Below are 26,373 nucleotides of genomic sequence, written 5' to 3' on the forward strand. Positions count from 1 at the left end.
TCATATTTAGGGGCTTTTCATTCTTTTGTAAACTAAAAGCAAACATCTGTACTAACCAGGGCATGACAATTAGATTTAGCAAGGGCTCCTGTGTCTAATTATACAACAAAAGCTTTAACCAGGTTTAATGGAAATGTTATATCTTCATGTTTACTTCAGTTAATATGACACCCCAAGACAAAATCGCTTATCCCATCACTTTACCTGGTTGTTGAGGCATGAGCAATGATATTTCCTCCAATAGGTTTTTTAGGATCTGCAGCAAACATGGCTGCTCCATCCACCTGGGCTACCACCTGGTTGGTGATCACCACTGCTACACCAAACTGATGGGGGAAACAATAAATGTCATTTTTTGCGGCCAGATATTCAAAGAACCCTACTGTTGCCACCCCTTTCCCCACAAAGTAAAGAATGATTAATATACATATCTCTTCATGTTATCTTCATGACACCAGGTACTGATGTTCTGATCTCCCAGCAAGGACCCTGAAACTTAGGCATGGTCTGTCCCTATCCCACAACTTACCTCATCAGCAAGTCGCAGAAGCATCCGCAGAAACCTGGCCAGGTGCATCTGCCTGGCTGAAAGTTCCCCTCGACCCGAATAGTCGGTTCTGTAGAGGGCAGTGGCACTGTCTACAATTAACAGTGCATACCTATAGGAAACAAGGACTCTATGAAGCCTACTTCTAGCCTGTGTCAGATTCTGCTCCCTTCCTTACTACCCTAAACTTTCATATTCATAGTTATATTCGTACATAAATGTGTTAATTAAAATATTTGTACAGTATTCACGTCTGAGGCACTATGTAATAAGTATAATTTCCAGTAAGTTCAAGTGGACTATGGCTTCATCTTTTTTTTTTTTTTTTGGAAATAATCTCTACACTCCAGGTGGGGCTCAAACTCACGACCCCGAGATCAAAAGTTGCATGCTCCTCTGAGCCAGCCAGGTGCCCAGTGGTTTCATTTTTTTAACACCGACTTGACCTAAACCCACAATGCAAGAATGTGGAACTAAAACTTACACCTCCCCTTTCTAATTCAAGTTACTATCAATTCTGTCACATAGCCTACATAAAATTCAGGGTAAGGGCTCTGGAACATATTCCATGTCTTCTACTGAGCACAGACCTAGATTCTACCATCATGGCTGATGCTTGATAAAGGAGCTGGGTCTGGTGGTCTGTGTTGAACCCTCGAGCATATGCTACATTATCCAGGACATCACTGCCGGAGAGACCATATCTAGAAGAGAATAGAGAACATTTTTAGACTGCACACAAAACTCAGGCAGACTTGAAATTAACAAAGAAATTACCTGGATGATTAAGCAAGAAATGTTATGACCAAAGAATATTAATTCCTTTTCTACTAAAAGTAGAAGGAGTAGATCTACCAGGCAGGACTTCAGACTAAATCAAATTTAGTCTTTGAGGACTCCTGAGACAAAATAAGAAATTTCTAAATGTAATGTTCCAAATGTTTCCCGGAAAAACCAAAGCAACATGACAGAATTGGAACTGAAACAAATCATCATTCAAGTCAATTAAATTCATGTAAACTATTGTTATACAGGAATAAAACCTTCTGAACAGACTCAACTTGAAGAAGTTCAAGAGAAGCGTATTTCGTTTTTTTAAATAAAGGTTTTCACTTTTTAAAGTTTGAGAGAGAGTAAGCGAGCGAGTAGGGGAGGCACAAAGAAAGGGGGAGAGAGAGAATCCCAAGCAGGCTCCACACTGTCAGCATGGAGCCTGACCCGGGGCTCTATCTCACAAACTGTGAGAGCATGACCTGAGCCAAAATCAAGAGTCGGACACTTAACTGACCAAATCACCCAGGTACTCCTGTATTTCATTTCTTCCAGTTATAGTTAAGATAGATTATAAGACATGTATCCAGTATGGTTAAATATGTGATACCTTAGTTCATCATGTGCTTCAATAATGATTTTTTCCTTTGCATTTTTTAAAGTTTATTTATTTCCAGAGAGAGAGAGTGCGCACGCGCGCGCACTTGAGAGTGGGAAGGGGCAGGAGAGTGGTGGAGAGAGAATCCCAAGCAGGCTCACTGACAGCTCAGAGCTGGACTTGGGGCTCAATCCTATGATCATGAAATCATGACCTGAGCTGAAACCAAGAGTCAGACACTCAACTGACTGAGCCACCCAGGTGCCATTCCTTTTGCATTAGCATATAAGAGGACCTTTTTCTCTTACTTTCTCAAACTTAAAAAAAAAAAAAGGCAAGTAAGATATCTTCTATTTTCTTAGAATAATCTTTTTTTTTCTTATACCTCTCTAACTGCTACCCTAAGATTTGAATGCTCAAAGTGGTATGAGTAGGACAACTTTTATTTTCATTAAATATACCATAATGGAGACCCATTTCTTCAAAGATATTTTGATTTTATCCATATATCAAGACACAACTAAATGCCTGCATTTTTACAAAGGTTCCCCCTGCACCTCTCAAATAGACGTGATTCTCCCTCTTGTGCACTTCTAGAAAATTTGGTTTAGGACTTTATATGGCACTTTTGAGGAGCCACCCTACCATTCTTTTACTAGACTACAAATTTTTTGAGGGAAAAACTTGGCCTCTCTTACCTAGCACATTTTTTATACCTAGTAAATTCTGAATGTTACTGAATAAAGCTTTTATCTATAACCCAAAGAGAACCATACCACTATACCCAAGTAATATTTTCATATTAACGTCACCTAAAATCATTACAGTTCAAAAGTACACCAACTCGCTTATGTCATAGTTTAAAACAGAATCTGTTTAAACAAAATCAAGGCACTGTAATTCTTTGAGAACCATAAATTTCTATGTTTATGATCCTGTCAGTCTTTTATAGAAGCAGTCTATGTGGAGACTCTGATCTTTACAAAAGCATACACTGCATTAAACCTATTCTTCTGAGATTTAGCTTAAAAGTTTTCCTCTGGCTTTTCCTCCCCAACAAAACAGAAAAACAAAGGAATATTCTAGCACTGGGATAGAGCATTGCAATGAGGTAAACCTCAATATCAGGACATCTCACTCTAACCAACTGAATTTTCCACATCATCTTTGTACTTTATGGACATTTCACCTGCTATTCTTTGTCATTATCAACACAAGTACTTGTTCAGCTTTGGCATTAAGTGGATTGATGATAATGAATTATTAAGTCTGAGCATGAAGATGAGATGCAATAAGGATAGAGTTTTATCTTGGAATCCTGACCAGTTAAACTGGAGATAAAATTTTCCATATTTAAATCATGGCTGTAAGAAAAAAAGATTCAAGAGGCCTAAGTACTGCACTACACAAGTCTAGATTTGCTGAAGAAGCATTAATATCATCTATCAGGAAAGTATCTTTTGCTATAAGAATAAGGATGGTTCACCAGAAAAACAAAGAGTTACTCTGGCCTGTCAGCAGCATTCACAAGAAACACTATAGGGATCTCGATGCTTACATTCCTGAAGCAGTACATGGAATTTTCAATTCCCATAACATGGAAAAAGTTGCCTAAAAATAAGTATCCTCTCTCATAGTGTTTCCAGAACTTCCTCAAGAATAACCTGGAACACTTACAAAAAAAATTTCCTGGGCCTAACCAAGACTTAATAAATCACAATTTGGGGGGAAGAGGTACAGTAATTTATATATTTAACAAATACCTCTGGTGATTCTTAACACCTAAGTATGAAAAACAGCTATATGGGCTTCAAGGGGGTTCTGGCATTCTTTAAGAGTATTTAAAAGAACTTTCAAAAAAGGTGGTGACACTGTAGCCAATTATGGTCATGGCTTTTAAACTTTAGCAAGCATCCAGATCACCTAGAGAGCTTGTTAAAACATTGCTGGACCCTATTTTGATTCTCTAACAATTTCTGATTCAGTAGAATGTGAGTGGAGTCAGAGGATTTGTACTGTGAACTGTGCCCAAGTGATGCTAATGCAGCTATACTGAGGACTGTATTCTGGAGAAGCCCTGAGTTATAGTAACCTGGATGTGGGTCAGTATTCTTCAACAACTAAAATGAGGGTTGTTCTGTTGTAAAGGGAAATTAGGTACTAGCTTAAGGAAGTGCTGTTACTTTCTCAGAACTATAATATAAACGCAATATACATAAACAGAAATTCAATTACAAAAAGTTTTCTGATAGGTAGAAGTGATAAAATAGACTGACATTTTTATTTAAACATATTTTTCCTTGCTTGCAACTCTTGATCTTGGGGTTGTGGGTTTGAGCCCCATGTTGGGTGTAGAGATTACTTAAAAAGAAAACCTTTAAAAAAGTACAATAAACATTTTTCCTTTAGTTGACAAAACAGCCATAAACATGGCCCTAATTAATAAATACTAATTCATTCATTAATAAATGCCAAATGCCCTTTTCTAGGGCTTAGGTAGACAGTGAGTGACCAAAACAAAGCCCTGTCCTCATAGCCAACATTTTACTATCTCATCTATCCTATCTGAGCACTCATTTATGTTACTGGGCAAAATTCTAACTCAAAAAACTCAGCTACTGAAACAGTGTACTTAAAAATTAAAAATGTGACTTCTGTACAAGAACAAAAATAACTTTGGGAGGGAAGATACAGTGTAGTACACCCATCTTTAGAAAATGAAGATCAGGGGAGCCTGGGTGGCTCAGTTGGTTGAGTGACTCTGGCTCAGGTCATGATCTCGTGGTTAGGGAGTTTGAGCCCCACATTGGGCTTGCTGCTGTCAAGCTTTGGATCCTCTGTCCCCCTCTCTCTGCCCTTCCCCCACTGATGCTCTCTCAAAAATAAACATTAAAAAAAAAAAGAAAAGAAAAATAAAACTAAGATCAGGTTGCAAATGAGTGAATCTTCTTTCAAAGATTTTATAAGCAGACACAAAGAGCTGCAATTATGGTTCCAACTGATTTTTTTGCCTCAATGGTTTATGTTTGATACCCTGGATCCCTCAAATTGTAAACTGTGAAAAAGAATTCGGTTATAATTCTAAAGCTAAAAAAAAAAATTATTTTCAACTTAGCCAGTCAAGTTTCAACTTGAGTCTGATGTCTAAACATGCAATTAAATTACATTTAATGACTAGGTTTCATTAAAATGTGTGGTAGGGACCAAATTATCACATTTGACTCTAGACAAGAGAAATTAAGTAAACTTTCGACAGTTTATTTGAAAGATGTATTAGGGGACAGAGAAACTTGGACATTTGTTACTAACTTTAGTGAGGTATAATTTACATGCCATAAAATTGACCTGCTTTTAAGTGTACAACTGAATGACTTTTTAGTAATAAAATTTGCAGAGTTGTACAACCATTATCACTATCTAATTTTAAAACATTTCCGTTTTCCTGAAAAGATCTATCAAGTATATATGCAGTTATTTCCTGTTCCTTCTCCCTGCCCAGGCAACCACTTATCTATGGTCTCTACAGATTTTCTCCTTCTGGAAATTTCATATAAATAAAATTATATAATATGTGGTATTATGTGCCTAGCTTTTATCATTTAGTATGTCTTCTGAGGTTCATCTATGTTATAACATGCATCGGTACTTCATTCCTTTCTATTGTTGAATAGTACTCCACTGTATACATAAACCAAATTTTGTTTATTCATTCATGAGTTGATTGCCAATTGGGTTATTTTCAGTTTGGGGCTATTGTAACAATACTATAAACATCCATATACAGACTTGTATGGATGTTTTCGTATCTCTTGGGTACATACATAACCGGAGTGAAACTGCTGGGTTATGTGGTAATTTTTTATTTAACTGCCACACTGTTTTCCAAAGTGACTGGACCATTTTACATTCTTACCAGCAATTAGGATTCTAGTTTCTTTACATCCTCCCTAACACTTGTTACTACCTTTTTTATTACAGCTACCCTGGTGGTGGTATCTCATTGTGGTTTTGTTTTTCCCCTTGACTAATGACATTGAGCATCTTTTCATGTGCTTCTTGGCCATTTATCTTGTTTGGAGAAACAGCTATACAAATAGTTTGCTCATTTTTTAATTGGGTTGTCTTTTTATTGTTGGATTTTAAGAGATCTTTGTATAGTCTGGATACTAGACCCTTCAGATACATGATTTGCAAATATTTTCTGACATTCTCTGGGTTGTCTTTGTACTTTCTTACTAATGTTCTTTGAAACACACAAGTTTCGGGGCGCCTGGGTGGCGCAGTCGGTTAAGCGTCCGACTTCAGCCAGGTCACGATCTCGCGGTCCGGGAGTTCGAGCCCCGCGTCAGGCTCTGGGCTGATGGCTCAGAGCCTGGAGCCTGTTTCCGATTCTGTGTCTCCCTCTCTCTCTGCCCCTCGCCCATTCATGCTCTGTCTCTCTCTGTCCCAAAAATAAATAAACGTTGAAAAAAAAAAAAAATTAAACACGAAAAAAAAAAAAAAAAAAAGAAACACACAAGTTTCAAATTTTGATGAAAATAAAAACATCAATTTTTTTCTTTCATGGATTGTGTTTTGAAATCTTTGCCTACCTCAAGATCACAAATATTTTTGCCTGCCCTTTTGTCCTAAGTTTTATAGTATTAGTTTTATTTAGGACCATCATCCTTAAAATAGTAATAATAAAGTACATATACATGACATATAATTGACCATTTCAACCTTTTTAAAAATGTACAGTCCAGTGGCAATAAGTACATTTCCACGGTGTACAACCATCACCACCATCCATCTCCACAACTTTTTATCATCCCAAACTAAAACTGTATCCCTTAAATAATAACTCCTAATTCCCCTCACCTCCTGCTCCTGGGGACCACTGTTCTACTACCTTTATGAATTTGACTACTTTAAGTACCTCATATAAGAGGAGGAATCATATAATTTGTCCTTGGGTAACTGGCTTATTTCACTTAGCATATTTTCAATATTCATCCATGTTGTATCATGTATGGGAATTTCCTTCCTTTTTAAGATTAAAAAATATTCCATTGTGTGTTTATGACATTTTGTTTATCCATTCATCTAGTGATGAATAAATGGGTTGTTTCCACTTTTCGGCTACTGTGATTAGTGGTATGAACACTGGTGTACAAGTACCGAAGTCCGTATTTCAATTCTTTAGAGCATATACCCACAAGTGGAACTGCTGAATTATACTATAATTCTGTTTAATCTTTTGAAGAGTTATCAGACTATTATCCATTTTTGTCAATTTTACGTATGGTGTAAGGGTCTAAATTTATCTTTTTTGCATGTTGATACCTAACAACATTAGCACCATTTACTGAAAAGACTCTTATTTGGGAACCATTAAATTGCCTTGGCATCTTTATCAAAAATCAAGTGACTATAAATTAAAGAGCTCATTTCTGAATTCTCAGTTCTGTCTCACTGATTCACATGTCTGTCCTATGCCAGTACCACACTGTCTTAATTTTTGTTGCCTTATAGTAAATTTTAAAATAAAGAAGACCAAGACCTCAAATTTTGTTCTTTCTCTTCACCTCCCCCACCCTAAGAATGGTTTGGCTATTCTGGATCCTAGACATTTCTATATAAATTTTATAATCAGCTTGTTGATTTCTACAAAAGAGTTTCCTAAAACTTCTGTAGGGATTGTGCTGAATCCATAGATTAGTTGGAGGAAAAATTAAGACTTTAGTAATACTGTGTCTTCCAATCCATGAAGATGGACTGTTTCTCTAATTATGTAGATCTTCAATTTCTTTCATCGATGTTTTGTAATCTTCTGTTGAAATTATTACTATTTTGATCTTTTTGACAGTGAATGGAATTCAGTGCTACTGTGAATGATGAAATTGGGTTCTTAATTTTTGAACTGTTCATTGCTTGTATATGAAAATACAATGGATTTCTGCATACTGACACTATATCCTACAACCTTGCTGAACTAATCTAGTTCTAGCAGTTTTGTGTCTATGTAGATTCCTTAGGATTTTCTACACACAGGAGCATGTCATTGGTGAATAAAGATAGTTCTACATCTTCCATTCCAATCTGGATGCCTTTCATTTCATTTTCTCACCTGACTTCACTGACTAGGACCTTCAGTACATTCAGCATATTCCACTTCAGTAGAATATAAGTAGTGAGAGTAGACATCCTCACCTTGTTTCCAATCTTAAGGAGAAAGCATTCAGACTTTCACCATGAAATATGACGCTAGCTACAGGTCTTTTGAAGTAAGATACTGGTCCCCAACAAAATATGGTTAAATTGTCTATTTTGTTCTTCAATTACGGCAGTTTTTGTTTCACATATTTTGGGGCCTGAGGATAGGTATGGATATGTTTATAATGTTCTATTTTCCCAATGTTCTTCTTTGTCTCTAGTAATACATATTTTTTGTCTTAAAGTCTATATTGTCTGATATTAGTATAGCCACTCCAGCTCTCTTATGGTTACTGTTTGTATGCAATATGTTACCATCCTTTTTCTTTCAACCTGTGTGTCTCTGAATCTAAAGTGTTTCTCTAGGAGACAGCATACAGTTGTAGTTTTTTATCCAGTCTGACAATAACTCATAGATTTTAAAGAAGAGCACTTTCCTCTACTATGGAAGGTCATTCTTCTGAACTACACATAACATTGGAATACACAGAAGTAAGAGAAGAGACACTCTTCAGACATACTAATAACCCTGGCAATCACTACAGTGACAGGTGAGGCCAGATTTATTTAATCGAGTAACCTACCTCTCAGCCACTGCTAGCAGCCTTTCTGGCCTAAAAGTACCTTCAGTGTCAATGTACATGGCCTTTCCTTCTCCTCCACCTCGGTCAATGGGAAGCTAGAGAGAACAAAAATAACAATGTGGAAATGAACACTGTACTTCTTCTGCTATAACTAATCAACTTCCCCATTCACCCCAATTAGGCAAAGGGAAAAAATACATTAAAGAGACACTCAGAAGTAGGGAGGAAGCATTCCCTTCTAAGAGAAATACAAATAGTAGAAACAAGGAATTATGAAGCTCATGGTGACCCACACCAAGTGAATCTAGAGTCCTACCAGAGTTGGATTGCTTGGAAATACAGTTCAAAGTAGATGATAAAATTCTAAGTCTGCATACCAATATAAGACTGAACAATTCTCTCAAGAATACAAACATTAAAAAAAATTTTTTTCAGATCCCAGGTAAGTTTTTTTTAATGTTTTTTTAAAATTTTTGACAGAGAGAGAGAGAGAGAGCGCGCGAGTGAGCATGGGGTAGGGACAAAGATTGAGGGAGACATAGGATCTGAAGCAGGCTCTGCGTTGTTAGCAGAGAGCCTGATGTGGGGCTCAGATGCACGAACTGTGAGATCATGACCTGAGCCGAAGTTGGATGCTTAAATGACTGAGCCACCTAGAAGCCCGGAGTACAAACATTTGAAAGATTATTTACTACGTTAGCTTGTAAGTTTAAAGAAAAAAAGAAAAAAGGTGCTCATTCCAATAGTACCTACAGGCGTTAAAAATGAACAAAAGAAAAAAAGGAGAGTTTTTTAAATAAAAAAAAATTTTTTTTAACATGTATTTATTTTTGAGAGAGAGCGTGAACAGGAAAGGGGCAGAGAGAGGGACACAGAATCTGAAGCAGGCTCCAGGCTGTGAACTGTCAGCACAGAGCCCAATGTGGGGCTTGAACTCATGACCCATGAGATGGTCATGACCTGAGCTGAAGTCGGACACTTGACCGACTGAGCCACCCAGGTGCCCTGGAAGGTAGAGTTTAAAGAAAAAGGAAAGCAACGAAAACAGTCTTATGAACCACTTAGGGAAATCTCAGTTTTGGGCTATCCATCCCATGCCAGACACCTTTGAGTTTTACAAATTTTAAGTGAATTATGCTAAAAGGTAGTTTCCACCCTAGAAATCTACTTTGGAGCCATAATTCACCTTTAAATTCTAAGGAAAATCCTTTAGGACATTTTACATTAAGGGCCTAGTATCATCAAAATTTCTTTTTCCTATTTCTGAGAAAATCCTTTTCAAAATTATGAAAGTACTATATGCTTGATTTAAAAATTCACACAATATAGAAATAAGTAGAGTAAAAACTAAAAGCTCTTCTTTATCCCTCCCATCTCCCAGAAGTAATCTTTCAGATCATAATCTATGCAGTTTCATACAAAGGCTTTTCATATGTGGTTCTGCCATTACCATGTGACCTTGAGAATATTAATCTGTTTCCTTTTCTGTAAAATGTAGATAAAACCCACCTTATAGGATTGTTCTGAAGATTAAATAACTCACATAAAGTGTTTAGCATAGTGCTTGACATACAGAAAGCACTTTGAAATCTGATGATATGTCTACCCCTACGGCATTGACCTTAGCACTCAGTTACAGAGGCTTTGCTAATTTGGAAAGGGGGAAAAGATTGTTATCTTTTAAATCCTAAGAATCCACGGAAGGAGAAAAGGGTATGTATACAACAAAAGAGGGTCTCGACAGAGGAAATGTTTGGAATCACTGGCCAAAAGGACAGCAAAGGCTGACTTAGTTTTTTGGGGAGGAAAAAATCTTGAGACTCAGGGCTGAAGAAATTAAGGAATTAAGATGAATGAGGATCCCCATTTTTCTCACTGTTTGTTATCTTTAGTGCTAGCATGAGAAGAGGTTCTTTTTCAGCTATGTGACCTCTTTGGAAGAAGGGAGACCACAGGTGGCTGGGTATAGGTAGGCAGACTGACAAGAAAAGTGGACAAGGTCTCAGTGTGTTTACTGAGCCAATTTCAAGGGGATGGACTGCATGCTCTGTACTCCAGCCCATTCTGTCCCCTCCATCTTGCCCTCCAGTGCCACTGCAGTTATCTTGTGTTACTGGACTGGGACACCACCACCAAGTTAGCTATTTTTAATAACTGCTTAGTAACATAATTTCACCCTTCTTCCTAATTTAGTGATGCAGGTTGTTCTGAACTTTCACCATTTTATAATGCTATGGTATAAACTCTTTGTACATTTTTTCTTGACTTTATGTGAAAATTGTGGAAGCCACATTTAAAAAAACTTTTTTTAAATGTTTCTTTTTGAGACAGAGAAAGAGATAGAGCATGAGCAGTAGAGGGGCAGAGAAAGAGGGAGACAGAAAATCTGAAGCAGGCTCCAGGCTCTGAGCAGTCAGCACAGAGCCCGATGTAAGGCTCAAACTCACAAACCGTGAAATCATGACCTGAGCCAAAGTTGGACCCTTCACCAACTGACCCACCCAGATGCCCCATGGAAGCCACATTTTCTGTCAAAGGGCATATATGCATTCAAAACTGCAATTTTTGATAAACTGTATTCTCTGAATTTGAAAATATCTCTAGTACTTTGAACAAACATGGGTTCTTTATTTTTGTAATCTGTGGCTCTCAGCTTTACATAACTTCATTATTAGATAGAGATCTAATGTACTGGAATTTTATTTCATTAAGAAGTAAAATTAAGTTGGGGCGCCTGGGTGGCGCAGTCGGTTAAGCGTCCGACTTCAGCCAGGTCACGATCTCGCGGTCTGTGAGTTCGAGCCCCGCGTCGGGCTCTGGGCTGATGGCTCGGAGCCTGGAGCCTGTTTCCGATTCTGTGTCTCCCTCTCTCTCTGCCCCTCCCCCGTTCATGCTCTGTCTCTCTCTGTCCCAAAAATAAATAAACGTTGAAAAAAAAAAAAATTTAAAAAAAATTAAAAAAAGAAGTAAAATTAAGTTAAGAAAATCTCAACAAATGAGAGCAGAAAATGTTTAGATTCAAGCAGTAATCTAACATCCTCTCTATACCTCTAGTTCCAGGTCTCAGGATGGTGAAATGTAATCCTTTCTGTTATTAATGAATTAGCATGTTTGTCTCTTAAAACAAAACAAAAAAAGCTCTATAGGTGTTCAGTCACCTGTGAATGTTCAGTTACTTTTATAGAAAGGATATGTTTGAGAATTTTGCTTCAGTTTATTGTTGACAGGCATAATCTACTTAATAAATAGTCCCAGGATAGGATTCTGTTTGCACAGTTGAAGAGCATAAGCGTGATATACGTAGTTGCCCTAATTGCTTCTCGGCCTTTTGGCTAAGATCAAGTGTACGTAGTTGCCTTAGCCACTACAGATATACTGTAAATATTTATTCCACATGAATCTCCATCAAAACAACATGCAGAAACTATTTCTACTTAAAAAGGTAACATATCCTGTCAAACGACCCACATCATGGTGCTATATTTCCCTTTTGCTAACAGTTTTCTAATGGTGCCCAGGCAGTAAGCTACAGCTTCTATAGCTCACTACCACTCTTCTTCTCAATGCTCCCCCCTTTATAAGTCTCAGTCTCAAAGTTCTCCTCTACCCCCTATCTCTCCTCCTCAGAATTCTTTATGAGGAGCAACAACAATGGCTCAGGTATACCTGACAGTGGAATTCTAACTTGGCTGTCTCATAAGACATACAGTGACATTTGGTCTGCAGCAAAAAGATCAGTAGAGCAATCAGGAAAAGAAGCAATTAAAATGAGAATTAAATAATTAAAATTAAAAGGAAAAAGGTAAATGATGAAAAAAACCAGGAGACTATCATGCTGGGCTTCTTACTGTTCCAAACACCTTTATTCACAAAGAACCAGAGTATTTTCCTATCTCAAGAAATGACATTCACCATTTCAACGTAGAAGCTGTGACTAATGAAGTACATATCTATAACATGAAAAAAAATATTTTGTTGGGTGACTTGAGAAAATATTAGTCTCTGCAGATATATGTGTCTTACTAAAATGTGAACTTATGTAAGACACAGGGTGCTAACAAAATAAGTATTTCTTTTTTTTTAATATTTATTTTTGAGAGTGAGAGAGAGAAAGAGAGGGAGGGAGGGGCAGAGAGAAGGAGATACAGAATCTGAAATAGGCTCTAGGTTTCGAGCTGTCAGCACAGAGCCTGACACGGGGCTCAAACTCGGGAACGGTGAGATCATGACCTGAGCTGAAGTCAGATGCTTAACTGAGTCACCCAGGTGCCCCACAAAATCAGTTTTTTTTTTTTACAGCTTGTGATACCATCTGAAACCATAGCACATTACATTGAAATAATTAACATTTTTGATAAACTATTTAAATACTGAATAAATTATGAGGGACAGTTCAAAACTCTTTTTACAAGAGGAAAAAAAACACAAAAGAGAACAATTTATAAATGAGTTCCAAGAACTACTGTTGTTGAGAGGGTAAGAATTCACACTAGAATAGAAAGATACCAGTAACCCTCCTCTGTCATACTGCTATAAAGAGGCAAATTTCATGTGAGTTGTTCCTGAACTTCATCGATAAGCTGTGTCCATGGGAGAAGTGAGTATAATCTATCTAGATTAAAATAATGCCATTTCCTTCAAAATACCTAAAACTGTAATGAAGCCTAAAAAAATTCTTAAAAATTAAAAAAAAATTTTTCTTAATATTTATTTATTTATTTTTTTTTAATTTTTTTTCAACATTTATTTATTTTTGGGACAGAGAGAGACAGAGCACGAGCAGGGGAGGGGCAGAGAGAGAGGGAGACAAAGAATCGGAAACAGGCTCCAGGCTCTGAGCCATCAGCCCACAGCCTGACACGGGGCTCGAACTCACGGACCGCGAGATCGTGACCTGGCTGAAGTCGGACGCTTAACCGACTACGCCACCCAGGCGCCCCTCTTAATATTTATTTTTGAGGGAGAGTGAGACAGAGCATGAGTGGGGGAGGGGCAGAGAGAGGGAGACAGAATCTGAAGCAGGCTCCAGGTTCCAAACTGTCAGCACAGAGCTCAATGCGGGGCTTGAATCCACAAACGTTAAGATCATGACCTGAGCCAAAGTCGGACGCTCAAATGACTGAGCCACCCAGGCGACCCTAACATTTTTTTTTTAATGTTTGTTTTTGAGAGAGAGAGAGTGAGAGAGAGAGAGAGAGAGACAGAGAGAGAGAACGCAAGTGGGGAGAGGAGCAGAGAGAGAAGGGGACACAGAATGCGAAGCAGGCTCCAGGCTCTGAGCTGTCAGCACAGAGCCCAACATGGGGCTCCAACTCCCGAACCATGAGATCATGACCTGAGCTGAAGTCAGACACTTAACTGACTGAGCCACCCAGGCACTCCTAGCCTCAAAAATTCTAATAGAGTTGACCCATAGTAATGGGCCAGGTTCCAGGGTACTCACTGGGCCAGCTACTCACAGCAACATACCCTTAAACCAAGGAATGTTAGGACCCCAAAGAAGAAAAAGGGCTCCTCAAAACACTACTTAAAGTTGCAAAACAGTGACAAATTTGTTCACTGTCCCTTCTATATCCTTCTTATCTCTTCTCAGATCTTTCATTTTCAGAGATTCCAATGTTACTTCTCTACATAGGACTTAGTTACACCATCTCTAAATACTGCTAGACAATTTTACTTGGTTGTCTCATTACCTCAAACCCAATTCTCTAAATTTGAGAATCTCTAATCTTTCCATAAAAACTACCTCTCTCCCCAAATCCTTTCTAGAGTTTACCAAATTAATACATTGTTGGGCTGAGGGATATATATATTTTTTATCATCAGTCATTAAATGCTGCCTTTTACATCTTCTGCCTGTATCTCTTCAATGTGACTATTTTAGTTTATACCCAATCAGCTAATGTTTATAATAATCATCCATTAAATATCCCCAGCTTTTGCCTCTTCTTCCAATTCTCAACAGGTTGCTACCAGAGTATTTCTGAAAATATTACTTGTTATTCAAAAAAATTTTTTTTAATGTTTCATTTTTGGGAGAGAGAATGCGAACACTCTCCCTCTGAAGCTGACAGCGCAAACCCCAACATGGGACTTGAACCCACAAACTGTGACATCATGACCTGAGCTGAAGTTGGACTAAGCCACCCAAGCCCCCCTACTTATTTCTTTTCGGTTGAGGAAGAGTTTATGATCTCCACTCTTTACAGAATCGAGTGTAAACTCCTTACATTATAGCGAAGACCTTCTAAAACGTGTTCTTGAGCTGTCCTTTTTTCTCTTAGAGATTTTATTTTTAAGTAATCTCCATACCTAACATGGGGCTCAAACTCACAACCCCAAGATCAAGAGTCACATGCTACACGAACTGAGCCAGCCAGGTGTACCTTGATGTGTCCTTTTAAGGTTTATCTCCTACGACTTTTCCAAGTAAGACCTCTGAGCTAGATAAACGGGTTTATTTATTGTCTTCTCCATATATCATGCCCCTGTGCTCCTGCACTTCTGCACATACCATTCCCTAGTTAAATGCTTTTTAATTTCTTTACCTACTGAAATTTAGCATTCTTCAGGAGTATGGTCCAATCCCTTATCTCTCTAAAGTGTTCCATGATTACTTTAGGGTGAAGTAATCCCTCTCTCTTCCTAAAAAAGTTATGCTACTTCCTCCATACAATTTCTGTTATAGTAAGTATGTGCTGGGGTGCCTGACTGGTTTGGTCAGTAAAGCAGATGACTCTTGATCTCAGGTTGTACGTTTGAGCCCCACGTTGGGTGTACAGATTTCTTAAAAAAATAAAATCTTAAAACAAACAAAGGAGTATGTCTTAGGGCATCTATTCTATTGTCTCCATTGCTTCAAGTATTTACTGAGTGCAAAGCACTGACTAGGCATTAGCAATACAGCAGAAAACAAGCCAGGTACAGGTTTTACTCTTATAAAGGTTTTAAGAGCATGGGCTTGTAAAGTCAGGTTTGATTTTTGTATCTACCTTTTCAATACAATATGATCTCAGGCAATTAATTATCTCTGTCTATTTCCAAATCCTCCTATGAATGAGAGCATAAGTAGAAATGGAGAAGATACTTAGTATGAGGTAGAGCAGAAAACAGGAGGAGGTGGGGTGCCTGGGTGGCTCAGTTGGTTAAACGTCCGACTTGATCAGGTCATGATCTCACGGTTTGTGAGTTTGAGCCCCATGTTGGGCTCTGTGCTGATAGCTCAGAGCCTGAGGCCTGCTTTGGATTCTGTGATTCCCTCTCTCCTTTTGCCCCTCCCCTGCTTGTGTGCTTGCTCACTCGCTCTCAAAAATAAATAAAACACTAAAAAAAAAAGAATAAAATGCAGACAATCAGCTGTACGGTATGATTTTTCTCCAGTATGATTAGCTATTAGGGAACAAGCACTCAGAAGACAGCTCTCAGAGAAGACTGAGAAGAGTTCATCCAAAATTGGCATCTGTTCTGATGGGGAATGTAAATCTGAGGGTATTTGTAAAGGAATGGCTTTAATATTCAATCATAAAATCTAGACTAGTGAAGAAGGCAGGTGAAGCCTGGGGAGGCCTAATGGATGGTAAGAAAGTATCTGAAATTAAAAATCTGAAAGTATTAGCACAATGAAGAATTCTGCAATAGGAAGTCTACCTTCTAATTAGTCTTAGGGATAGAGAAAGTGCCTTTTATTTCCATCCCAAAAGATGCTTGAAAATAACAAGAATCAACTTTTTTTTGCTGATTCGGTTAGAGCCCAAAAGCTTACCTGGCATGTTACAGCCAATGTATGACAGATCTGAGTCTTCCCAGTTCGGAATTCTCCAAACATCTCTGTAATTGATCCAGTCTCAATTCCTCCTAAAGTAAGAAATATCCTTTAGCAAAATACAGACATTCAGAAACAATAATCATAGAAATGCCCTTGGAGCTCATCAAAAAGATGTATACATAATTTGGAAATCCATTTTTCAACAATCAGTAACTCTTAAAATATTTTTTATTTTGAAATATTTCTAGATCTATAGAAAATTGCCAGGGCGCCTGGGTGGCTCAGTCGGTTAAGCATCCAACTTCAGCTCAGGTCATGATCGTGTGGTTTCGGGTTCGAGCCCTGTGTCAGGCTCTGTGCTGACAACTTGGAGCCTGGAACCTGCTTCAGATTCTGTGTCTCCCTCTCTCTCTGCCCCTACCCCCTCATGCCTCTGTCTCTTTCTCTCTCTCTCAAAGGTAAATAAACATTAACAAATTTTTTTCTTTTTAATTGCCAAGAAATGTACAGGAAGATCCCATGAATTCTCACCCAGCCTCCTCCAGTGTAACATTTTATATACAGTACAGTATCAATATCAGAAAGCTGTCAGTGATACAGTCATATTTCTCCAACTGTAGGTATACTCATCTCATTTGTGTATATGTGTACAGCTCTATGTAACGGTATCACACATGTGGCTTTAACTAGAGATATAGAACTATACCATCACAAGTCAATAAGCAGTCACTTAAAAAATAGATATAATATCACCTAGTACTTTCTAATCGTTAATTGTGTATCTAGCATTGTGCTACACATATATATGTACCATTTCACTTAATTCCAATAACCTATAAGGTAGGAAGTCTTTTTATCCTTATTATGAAGATAGTAAAACTGAGGCATAGAGATAATAAGTAATTTGCACATGTAATACCTCCAGTAAATGCTGGGAGGAGGTACAGATGGGAGGGCTAACACTCAAATTTGAGTGTGACTGCTGATTGCATACTATTTTGTCTCCCCCCAAAATGAAAACTTTAAATGTTGAAATATTTGGTGAAGCACTAAGAAACAAATCTTTTAGGGCAGCAGTGTTTTCAAAAGTTCAAAAAAACTTTACAGCTTTCCATAAAGTCCTAAATATTAGTGTGTACTACCATGGATTGATACTATAACCTACTCTTCAAACATGGAGTGTTTTAGTTATCAGATTTTCAACCTTGTGTTAAAGTAGGTTATAATTAATTCTTTAGGCAGGGGGAGCTTACCCTCTGAATGTGGTATTAAATGGAAACTGAATTAATTAATTGGCAGACAATTTTATGTAACTCAGGTCCCACCCTACAGCAGTCTTACTTCTTCAATGTGGATAGTTCTCTTATCTTTTAATCATATCTAACACATGAATTCTACCCAAATACTTTAGTTTTGTTCTGTGACCTGGATGCTTTGCTAACTGTAGTTTATAACAGAGGATAAGGGATTACCATACCTTGAAGTAGTTTGTCAAGTTCTTTGGAGCCGGTAGTAATCTGTATGATCTCTGATCGCCTTTGGTGGAACTCAGTTGCAGTAGTGAAACCCATTGGAACTAACTTGGCTGCCTCAGTCTGGGAAAATTAAGTAATGTCAAATCAACAAAATATGTTTATTATTAATAAAACAAGAACCAGACATAGAGTGGGATGAAACAACATCTAATAACATTTCTAGAATGATTTCTCTTTAAAAAGTTATCAAAATACTAATAGTTCTAGTTCTAGGATTATTTTATCTTTCTGGCAACTAAAGGGTAAAGTACTTTAGGGACTCCAAGAAGATTAATTTTGAAATTACTAATTCAAATAATACATCCACATAAATAAAAAAAACAAAAAACTATTACAGACCAACATATATGTACTTCACCTGACTTAATGACAAATGTGACAATATGGCACAAAGTCCAACAATATATTTAAGTCCTTGTTTCCTGTTCCATCAACCAAAGACTTTCTCTCTTAACTTTCTACTTTGTTAAATGAGGACATTTGCCCTTCAGTCTCTTCTCCCTCCATATCTACTTTACCATCTCCGTCACCTGTACCTTTTCTCTTATACTGTCGAGGTTGAAAACATTTAAATCCTATTTTGCAGTCACTGGTAAGTCTTCAACCATCTATCAATTAATTCCAAAATTTAAAAATAAACGCATTCACAAATAATGGAAATTAAATGATACACTCCTAAATAACCAATGAGTCAAAGAAGAAATGACAAGGGAAATCGGAAAATACTTTCAGGTGAATGAAAATGAAGACACAGCATACCACAATTATGGAATGCAGTAAAAGCAGAGCTTAAAGAAGTTTATAGCTATCAATGCCAGTATTATAAGAAAGATCTTAAATCAATAACCTAACTTCCACTTAAAGATACCAGAAAAAGAGTACACTAAACAAAGCAAGCAGAAGAAAGGAAGATTAGAGTAGAAACTAATAAAATAGAGAATAGAAATACAATAAAGAAAATCAATGAAACCAGGATTTGGTTCTTTGAGAAGATCAGCAAAACTGATAAACCTTTAGTTAGATCAAGAAAAAAAATAAAAAGACTAGGGGTGGCTCGGTTGGTTGAGAATCTGACTTCAGCTCAGGTCATGATCTCACAGTTCATGGGTTCAAGCCCTGAGTCAGTCTCTGTGCTGGAGCCTGATTCAGATTGTGTGTGTGTGTGTGTGTGTGTGTGTGTGTGTGTGTGTGTGTCTGCCCCTTCCCTGCTTGTGCTCTTTCTCTCTCAAAAATAAACATTAAAAAAATAAATAAAAAAGAAATAAAAAGACTCGTCACAAATCAGGAATGAAAGAGACAACGGTTCATGGATTTGAGCCCTGAGTCAGTCTCTGTGCTGGAGCCTGATTCAGAATGTGTGTGTGTGTGTGTGTGTGTGTGTGTGTGTGTGTATGTGTGTGTGTGTGTATGTGTCTCTCTGCCCCTTCCCTGCTTGTGCTCTTTCTCTCTCAAAACTAAACATTAAAAAAAGAAATAAATAAAAAAACTCATCACAAATCAGGAATGAAAGAGACAACATTACTCTCAAGCTTACAAAATCATAACTCTATGCCAACAAATTATGTGACTAATGAAATAGGCTAATTCCTATTTAAAAAACTATTAAATATTAAAACTCACTCAACTAGAAAAATAATCCAAGTCAAGGTACAAGTGATTAGTTGAACTTGAATCTAAATTCAATAAAAAGAAATATCTGAATACATTTATAGCAAGTACTGACATTAAACTTGTAATTTAAAAACTTTCCGCATCAAAATGGATAAAGGACCTAAATGTGAGACAGGAAACCATCAGAACCTTAGAGGAGAAAGCAGGAAAAGACCTCTCTGACCTCAGCCGTAGCAATCTCTTACTCGACACATCCCCAAAAGCAAGGGAATTAAAAGCAAAAGTGAATTACTGGGACCTTATGAAGATAAAAAGCTTCTGCACAGCAAAGGAAACAACCAACAAAACTAAAAGGCAACCAACGGAATGGGAAAAGATATTTGCAAATGACATATCGGACAAAGGGCTAGTATCTAAAATCTATAAAGAGCTCACCAAACTCCACACCCGAAAAACAAATAACCCAGTGAAGAAATGGGCAGAAAACATGAATAGACACTTCTCTAAAGAAGACATCCAGATGGCCAACAGGCACATGAAAAGATGTTCAGCGTCGCTCCTTATCAGGGAAATACAAATCAAAACCACACTCAGGTATCACCTCACGCCGGTCAGAGTGGCCAAAATGAACAAATCAGGAGACTATAGATGCTGGAGAGGATGTGGAGAAACGGGAACCCTCTTGCACTGTTGGTGGGAATGCAAATTGGTGCAGCCGCTCTGGAAAGCAGTGTGGAGGTTCCTCAGAAAATTAAAAATAGACCTACCCTATGACCCAGCAATAGCACTGCTAGGAATCTACCCAAGGGATACAGGAGTACTGATGCATAGGGGCACTTGTACCCCAATGTTCATAGCAGCACTCTCAACAATAGCCAAAGTATGGAAAGAGCCTAAATGTCCATCAACTGATGAATGGATAAAGAAATTGTGGTTTATATACACAATGGAATACTACGTGGCAATGAGAAAAAATGAAATATGGCCTTTTGTAGCAACGTGGATGGAACTGGAGAGTGTGATGCTAAGTGAAATAAGCCATACAGAGAAAGACAGATACCATATGGTTTCAGCCTTATGTGGATCCTGAGAAACTTAACAGGAACCCATGGGGGAGGGGAAGGAAAAAAAAAAAAAAAAAAAAGGACGTTAGAGTGGGAGAGAGCCAAAGCATAAGAGACTGTTAAAAACTGAGAACAAACTGAGGGTTGATGGGGGGTGGGAGGGAGGGGCGGGTGGGTGATGGGTATTGAGGAGGGCACCTTTTGGGATGAGCACTGGGTGTTGTATGGAAACCAATTTGTCAATAAACTTCATAAAAAAAAAAAAAAAAAAAAAATTCTTCCTAAACCGTACATTATACATTACCATCTTATAAAGAGACTGTAATAAATCTAATTTAACCTTTTATTGAGTACTTTACCTCATCATGATATCAATTATTATATTTTAATAAAGTCTTTCCTAGTTTGTTTAAAAAAAAAAAAAAAAAAAAAAAAAACTTTCCGCAAAGAAAAAGTCTAATACTATTTCACCTGAAAACTCATTACAATGTCTGTATTACAGCTTTGTGAATTTTATTCACTGCAGAATCAAACGGTGGACTAGAAATACTAAAGTTCCAGTGTCAATAACTCAATGTCCCTCAAAGCCTTCTGCTGTCAAATTCAAATGAATTGTTTTATACGCCAGCAGTTTCAAAATCATGCTCCATTTACCTTGCTTTTATATCTGAATCATGTCTTTCTCTAGTATTTTCTGATTTTATCATTTCTCAAATTTTCTGACCTCTCAATCTTACCATGTGTTCTACTGAAACCCTTCTGCCTGAAGTTCCTTTTCTTTTCCAAACTGGGGTCTTTGCTCTCTAGACTAACTACTGTCTAAAGACACTCCTTCACTGAGTTCTTAGGTTGGAGTCTAACCTAGATCTTTGGTTTTCCACCTTCATTTTGTTAAAAGAATATCATCAAGTACCTTCCTAAGAAAGTGGATACGAGAAAAATGTTCTGAATTCTTGTATTCTTGGGGTGCCTGGCTGGCTCAGTTGGTTAAGCATCTAACTCTTGATTTCGGCTCAGGTCATGATCTCAATCACGGTTGGTGGATCCAAGCCCTATATCCCACTTTGCACTGACAGTGCAGAGCCTGCTTGGGATTCTCTCTTGCTCCCTCTCTCTCTCTGCCCCTCTCCTGTTTGCATGTATGCTCTCTCTCTCTCTCTCAAAATAGATAAACTTAAAAAAAAAGTGAATTCTTGTATTGCTGAAAATGTTTTATTCTGCCTGAATAATTAATAAAACTGCTACAAACAGAATTCTAGGTTAAAATTATGTGCCCTTAGAACTTTGAAGACACTGCTCTACTAGCTTCTACCTGCTAGATTTCTGAAAAGAAATGTGGTCTTTCTGATTTTCTGTTCCTTTAGAGTTGCTTTTTTTCCCCTCCCCTCTGAAATCTTTCAGAATCTTCTCTTCATGATTGGTATATTGAAATTTCACATTCACATGTCTAGGTGTGGGTCCTTGACACTCCATGAGGTCATACTATATAAGACTTCTGCTTCCCTTTAGCTCTGGAAATTTTTTTAATGTTTGTTTATTTTTGAGAGAGACAGAGTATGAGCAGGGGAAGGGGAGGGGTAGAAAGAGAGGGAGACACAGAATTTGAAGCAGGCTCCAGGCTCTGAGCTGTCAGCACAGAGCCCGACACGGGGCTTGAACTCGTGAGCCATGAAATCATGACCTGAGCTAAAGTTGGGCAATTAACCAACTGAGCCACCCAGGTGCCCCGGAAATTTTCTTAAATTATGTCTGTGATAACTTCTTTCCTTTTTTCTATGATCTTTCTGTAACTTCTATTAAATGGACAGACTGCTGGATAGATCAATGAACAGACAGGTGATAAGTCAAATATATTAAAATGTTAATGGTAGAGTCTAGGTGGTGGGTATATGAGTTTTCATTATAAATTATTTCAGTATTACAGTAAGCTTAAAAATTTTAAGAACAAAATACTAAGGAAAAAACACAGGAGATGCTTTCCCTGTTTGTCATTTTAACTCCTACAATTTCTAGTCACTGAGCTCCTACAGGAACGGAATGGTAAACAGTGAAATGTTAAGTAAAAACCATGCAAATGCCTAATCTGGAGAACTTTACTTTTACTCTCACACTTACATAATAAGTTTACTTTCGTATGTGCTAGGTGAAATCTTAAATCTATAGGTTTTTTTTTTTTTTTTGCAATGTTTCAGCAGCTTATTTATTTTGAGAGAGTGCGAGAGCACAAGAGCACACATGCACAAACAGGGGAGAGGCAGACAGAGAACCCCAAGCAGGTTCCACGCTGTCAGCTCACAGTCTGACTTGAGGCTTGATCCCAAGAACCATGAGATCATGACCTGAACTGATATCAAGAGTTGGACACTTAACCAACTGAGCCACCCAGGTACCCCCTTAAATCTACAACCAAGAACTACCAAACTCTTGAACATGAGACATAGAATAGCAAATAAAAATATATAGGAACGACTGGGTGGCTCAGTCAGTTGAGCATCCGACTTCAGCTCAGGTCATGATATTGTGGTTCACGAGTTTGAGCCCCACATCAGGCTCTGTGCTAAAAGCTCAGAGCCTGTAGCCTGCTAAGGATTCTGTGCCTCCCATTCTCTCTCTGCCCCCTCCCCGCTCACACTCTCTCAAAAATAAACATTAAAAAATTTTTTAAAACATGTAACAAAAAATATCTGTGCTGAATCTGTCACTGTTCATAGTACACCAAGAGAACATAGTTCAACAAAAGCCAATTACAAATAAACTTTGAAATGTGGAAAAGACCACCGAAGAATTTTGCACCTTCTGAATCAATTATTTCACTCACAAAATCTTTCTCTCTCAACCATTTCGACAGATATACTGAAAATGGATTTTATTTTCCTTTCTCCACTATGATAGTAGGTATTCTTGGTGAAAATCTGAATTTCAAAGACTTTGGGGGAAGAGAAATGGGAGGGAAGAGTTACAGTGACTGAAGAAATCTTCTTTAACCTTTAAATTTTTTTTTTTTAACGTTTATTTATTTTTGAGACAGAGAGAGAGCATGAACGGGAGAGGGTCAGAGAGAGGGAGACACAGAATCCAAAACAGGCACCAGGTTCTGAGCGGTCAGCACAGAGCCCGACGCAGGGCTTGAACTAACGGACCGCGAGATCATGACCTGAGCCGAAGTCGGCCGCTTAACCGACTAAGCCACCCAGGTGCCCCTTCTTTAACCTTTAAAAGCAAATAACACAACTAATCTTTACCCACTAGAAGCTCACAATATAAAATGTCTGAAATCAGAGAGGATGGAAAAATAGACTCATCTCTATATCATTCTGCATATCTTATTTCACTTTATTACAGTTCTATATTTGTGTTTTCACAAAAGCAAAACATTAATTTGATTTCTAAAACTAAGGTCAGACAGGCATAATCAAAGATTCTGTCAGGATTTTTTCTGTCACAAATATTAATGCCCAGAAAAAAAACAACAAATAGACTTTAGAGACACTTACTGGCTTAGTATGATAAACACTCTTTAAGGTATTAGGGGCTCAGAACTATTATTCCCAATTAAGTTACCAATTCAACAAACATATTTAAGTAATACAATAAATGACAACTTCACACTTCCATAGATAGCAATATCATTCCTCTAAAGATTTAAATTAAGAATTACAAATTTTTTTAACGTTTGCTTTGAAAAACTACACGTGCACGCAGGAGAGAGAGAGAGGGAGGGGGAGGGGGGGGAGAGAGAGAGAGAGAGAGAGAGAGAGAGAGAGGATGAATGGATGGATGGATGGATGGATGAATGAATGAATGAATCCCAAGCAGGCTCTGAGATATCGGCACAGAGCCCAATGTGGGGGCTTGATCCTAGGAACCATGAGATTGTGACCTAAACTGAAAACAAGAGTCGGAAATGCAAATGACTGAGCCACCCAAACACCCCAAGGATTATAATTTTTGGGCCCAGACTGAATTACTATTACAGAATGGTCTAAAGAAATGAAGTTAACACTCCTCCCAGTGCTTAAAAATTCAAAGCTCAGGGCACCTGGGTGGCTCAGTCGGTTAAGCGTCCAACTTCGGCTCAGGTCATGATCTCACGGTCTGTGAGTTAGAGTCCCGCGTCAGGCTCTGTGCTGACCGCTCAGAGCCTGGAGCCTGTTTCAAATTCTGTGTCTCCTTCTCTCTCTGACCCTCCCCCGTTCATGCTCTCTGTCTCAAAAATAAATAAACGTTAAAAAAAAAAAAATTCAAAGCTCTTAGTAGAATACCCAGTAAAACAGAATTCATCAGGTTGTGTACATATTAATGTATGAGATAAGTACTCACAAATCTCAGATATTGTCCATTTGACTAAGTTACATAGCAGTACATACACTGAAGCTACCCCATAACAAAAGATGCAGTTTTTCTTGAAGATTCTTTAGCCTTTGAAGATCTTTTCAGTGAAAAATTTCTGTGAAACTATAATAGTAATCAAAATAAATATGAAAATACAATTTTATAGATATTTACTTTATGCTCTAAAAACTTCAAGGGTAGGGGGTGCCTGGGTGGCTCAATCAGTTAAGTGTCTGACTTCAGCTCAGGTCATGATCTAAGAGTTCATGAGTTTGAGCCCCACATCCAGCTCTGTGCTATCAATGCAGAACCTGCTTTGAATCTTCTGTCCTTGTTTCACTCTGCCCCTCATCTGCTCATGTTCTGTCTCTCTCTCTCAAAAATGAATAAACATTAAAAAACAAAACAAAAAATTCAACGGTAAAGCTAATCAAACTATGTATATAAATACCAAAGGATAAATGCATAAAATAAAATGTAATCATGGAGAATTATGAAGAAAAATTAATAGGAGCTATAAGACACTGAACAGAGATGAGAAAATATCAGAATAGGATAGGATGAAAATAACTGGATTCCAGTCTTAGTTCTGCTATTGCCTGCATGACCTTGGGTAAATAATTGAACCACTGTGCCTAAGTTTCCTCATCTGTAAAACAGAGATAATACTTGCCCTATCTTTTTCAGTGTTGTTATGAAGGCCAGATGAGAATATATATGAAAGGGATGGGATTTCAAAGTTAAAGTGCTTTATAAGGGATTATTAGGTTACTACCTCATTTCTGTTAAGCCAGTAAAATCACCTTTATGTCATTAAGGTTAAAAAACAAAACAAAACTAAAAGCATGATTTGAAATCACACTCTCTTGTCATTATAGAAGAATTTTGTCTGTGTTCTGTGCTGGCAGCCCAGAGCCTGCTTGGGATTCTCGATCTCCCTCTCTTGATGCCCCTCTCCCATTCATGCGGTCTCTGTCTCTCTCAAAACAAACTTAAAAAAAAAAAAAAAAAAAAAAGAATCTTGCCTGTGATTAGTCAACTAACAGATTATACACGCTTAGAGCCTAATTAACATGGCTTTAATATTTGAGAAATAAAGTTTTTTTTTTTATAATTTTTTTTTTCAACGTTTTTTATTTATTTTTGGGACAGAGAGAGACAGAGCATGAACGGGGGAGGGGCAGAGAGAGAGGGAGACACAGAATCGGAAACAGGCTCCAGACTCCGAGCCATCAGCCCAGAGCCTGACGCGGGGCTCGAACTCACAGACCGCGAGATCGTGACCTGGCTGAAGTCGGACGCTTAACCGACTGCGCCACCCAGGCGCCCCGAGAAATAAAGTTTTTTATCTGAAAGTAAAACAAGCGTATT

At 37.8% G+C, this 26,373-nt stretch overlaps 1 protein-coding gene across 1 annotated transcript in view; it reads right to left on the bottom strand.

Moving 5' to 3' along the window:
* Window positions 1–26,373, bottom strand: part of RAD51 (RAD51 recombinase) — a 37,662-nt gene that overhangs the window by 3,024 nt on the left and 8,265 nt on the right. Inside the window, exons 4-9 of the mRNA XM_047075308.1 lie at window positions 17,938–18,055; window positions 16,458–16,549; window positions 8,696–8,790; window positions 1,138–1,251; window positions 530–659; window positions 205–326 (exon numbers count right to left, since the gene is read on the bottom strand). Of these exons, the coding sequence (XP_046931264.1) occupies window positions 205–326; window positions 530–659; window positions 1,138–1,251; window positions 8,696–8,790; window positions 16,458–16,549; window positions 17,938–18,055 (671 nt within the window). The remainder of the gene's footprint in view (window positions 1–204; window positions 327–529; window positions 660–1,137; window positions 1,252–8,695; window positions 8,791–16,457; window positions 16,550–17,937; window positions 18,056–26,373) is intronic.

The sequence above is a fragment of the Lynx rufus genome, unplaced genomic scaffold, assembly GCF_022079265.1.
Source record: "Lynx rufus isolate CCGP_SWC_20201006 ecotype Redwood Valley unplaced genomic scaffold, mLynRuf1.p SCAF_13, whole genome shotgun sequence".
In the NCBI taxonomy this organism is placed as follows: Eukaryota; Metazoa; Chordata; class Mammalia; order Carnivora; family Felidae; genus Lynx; species Lynx rufus.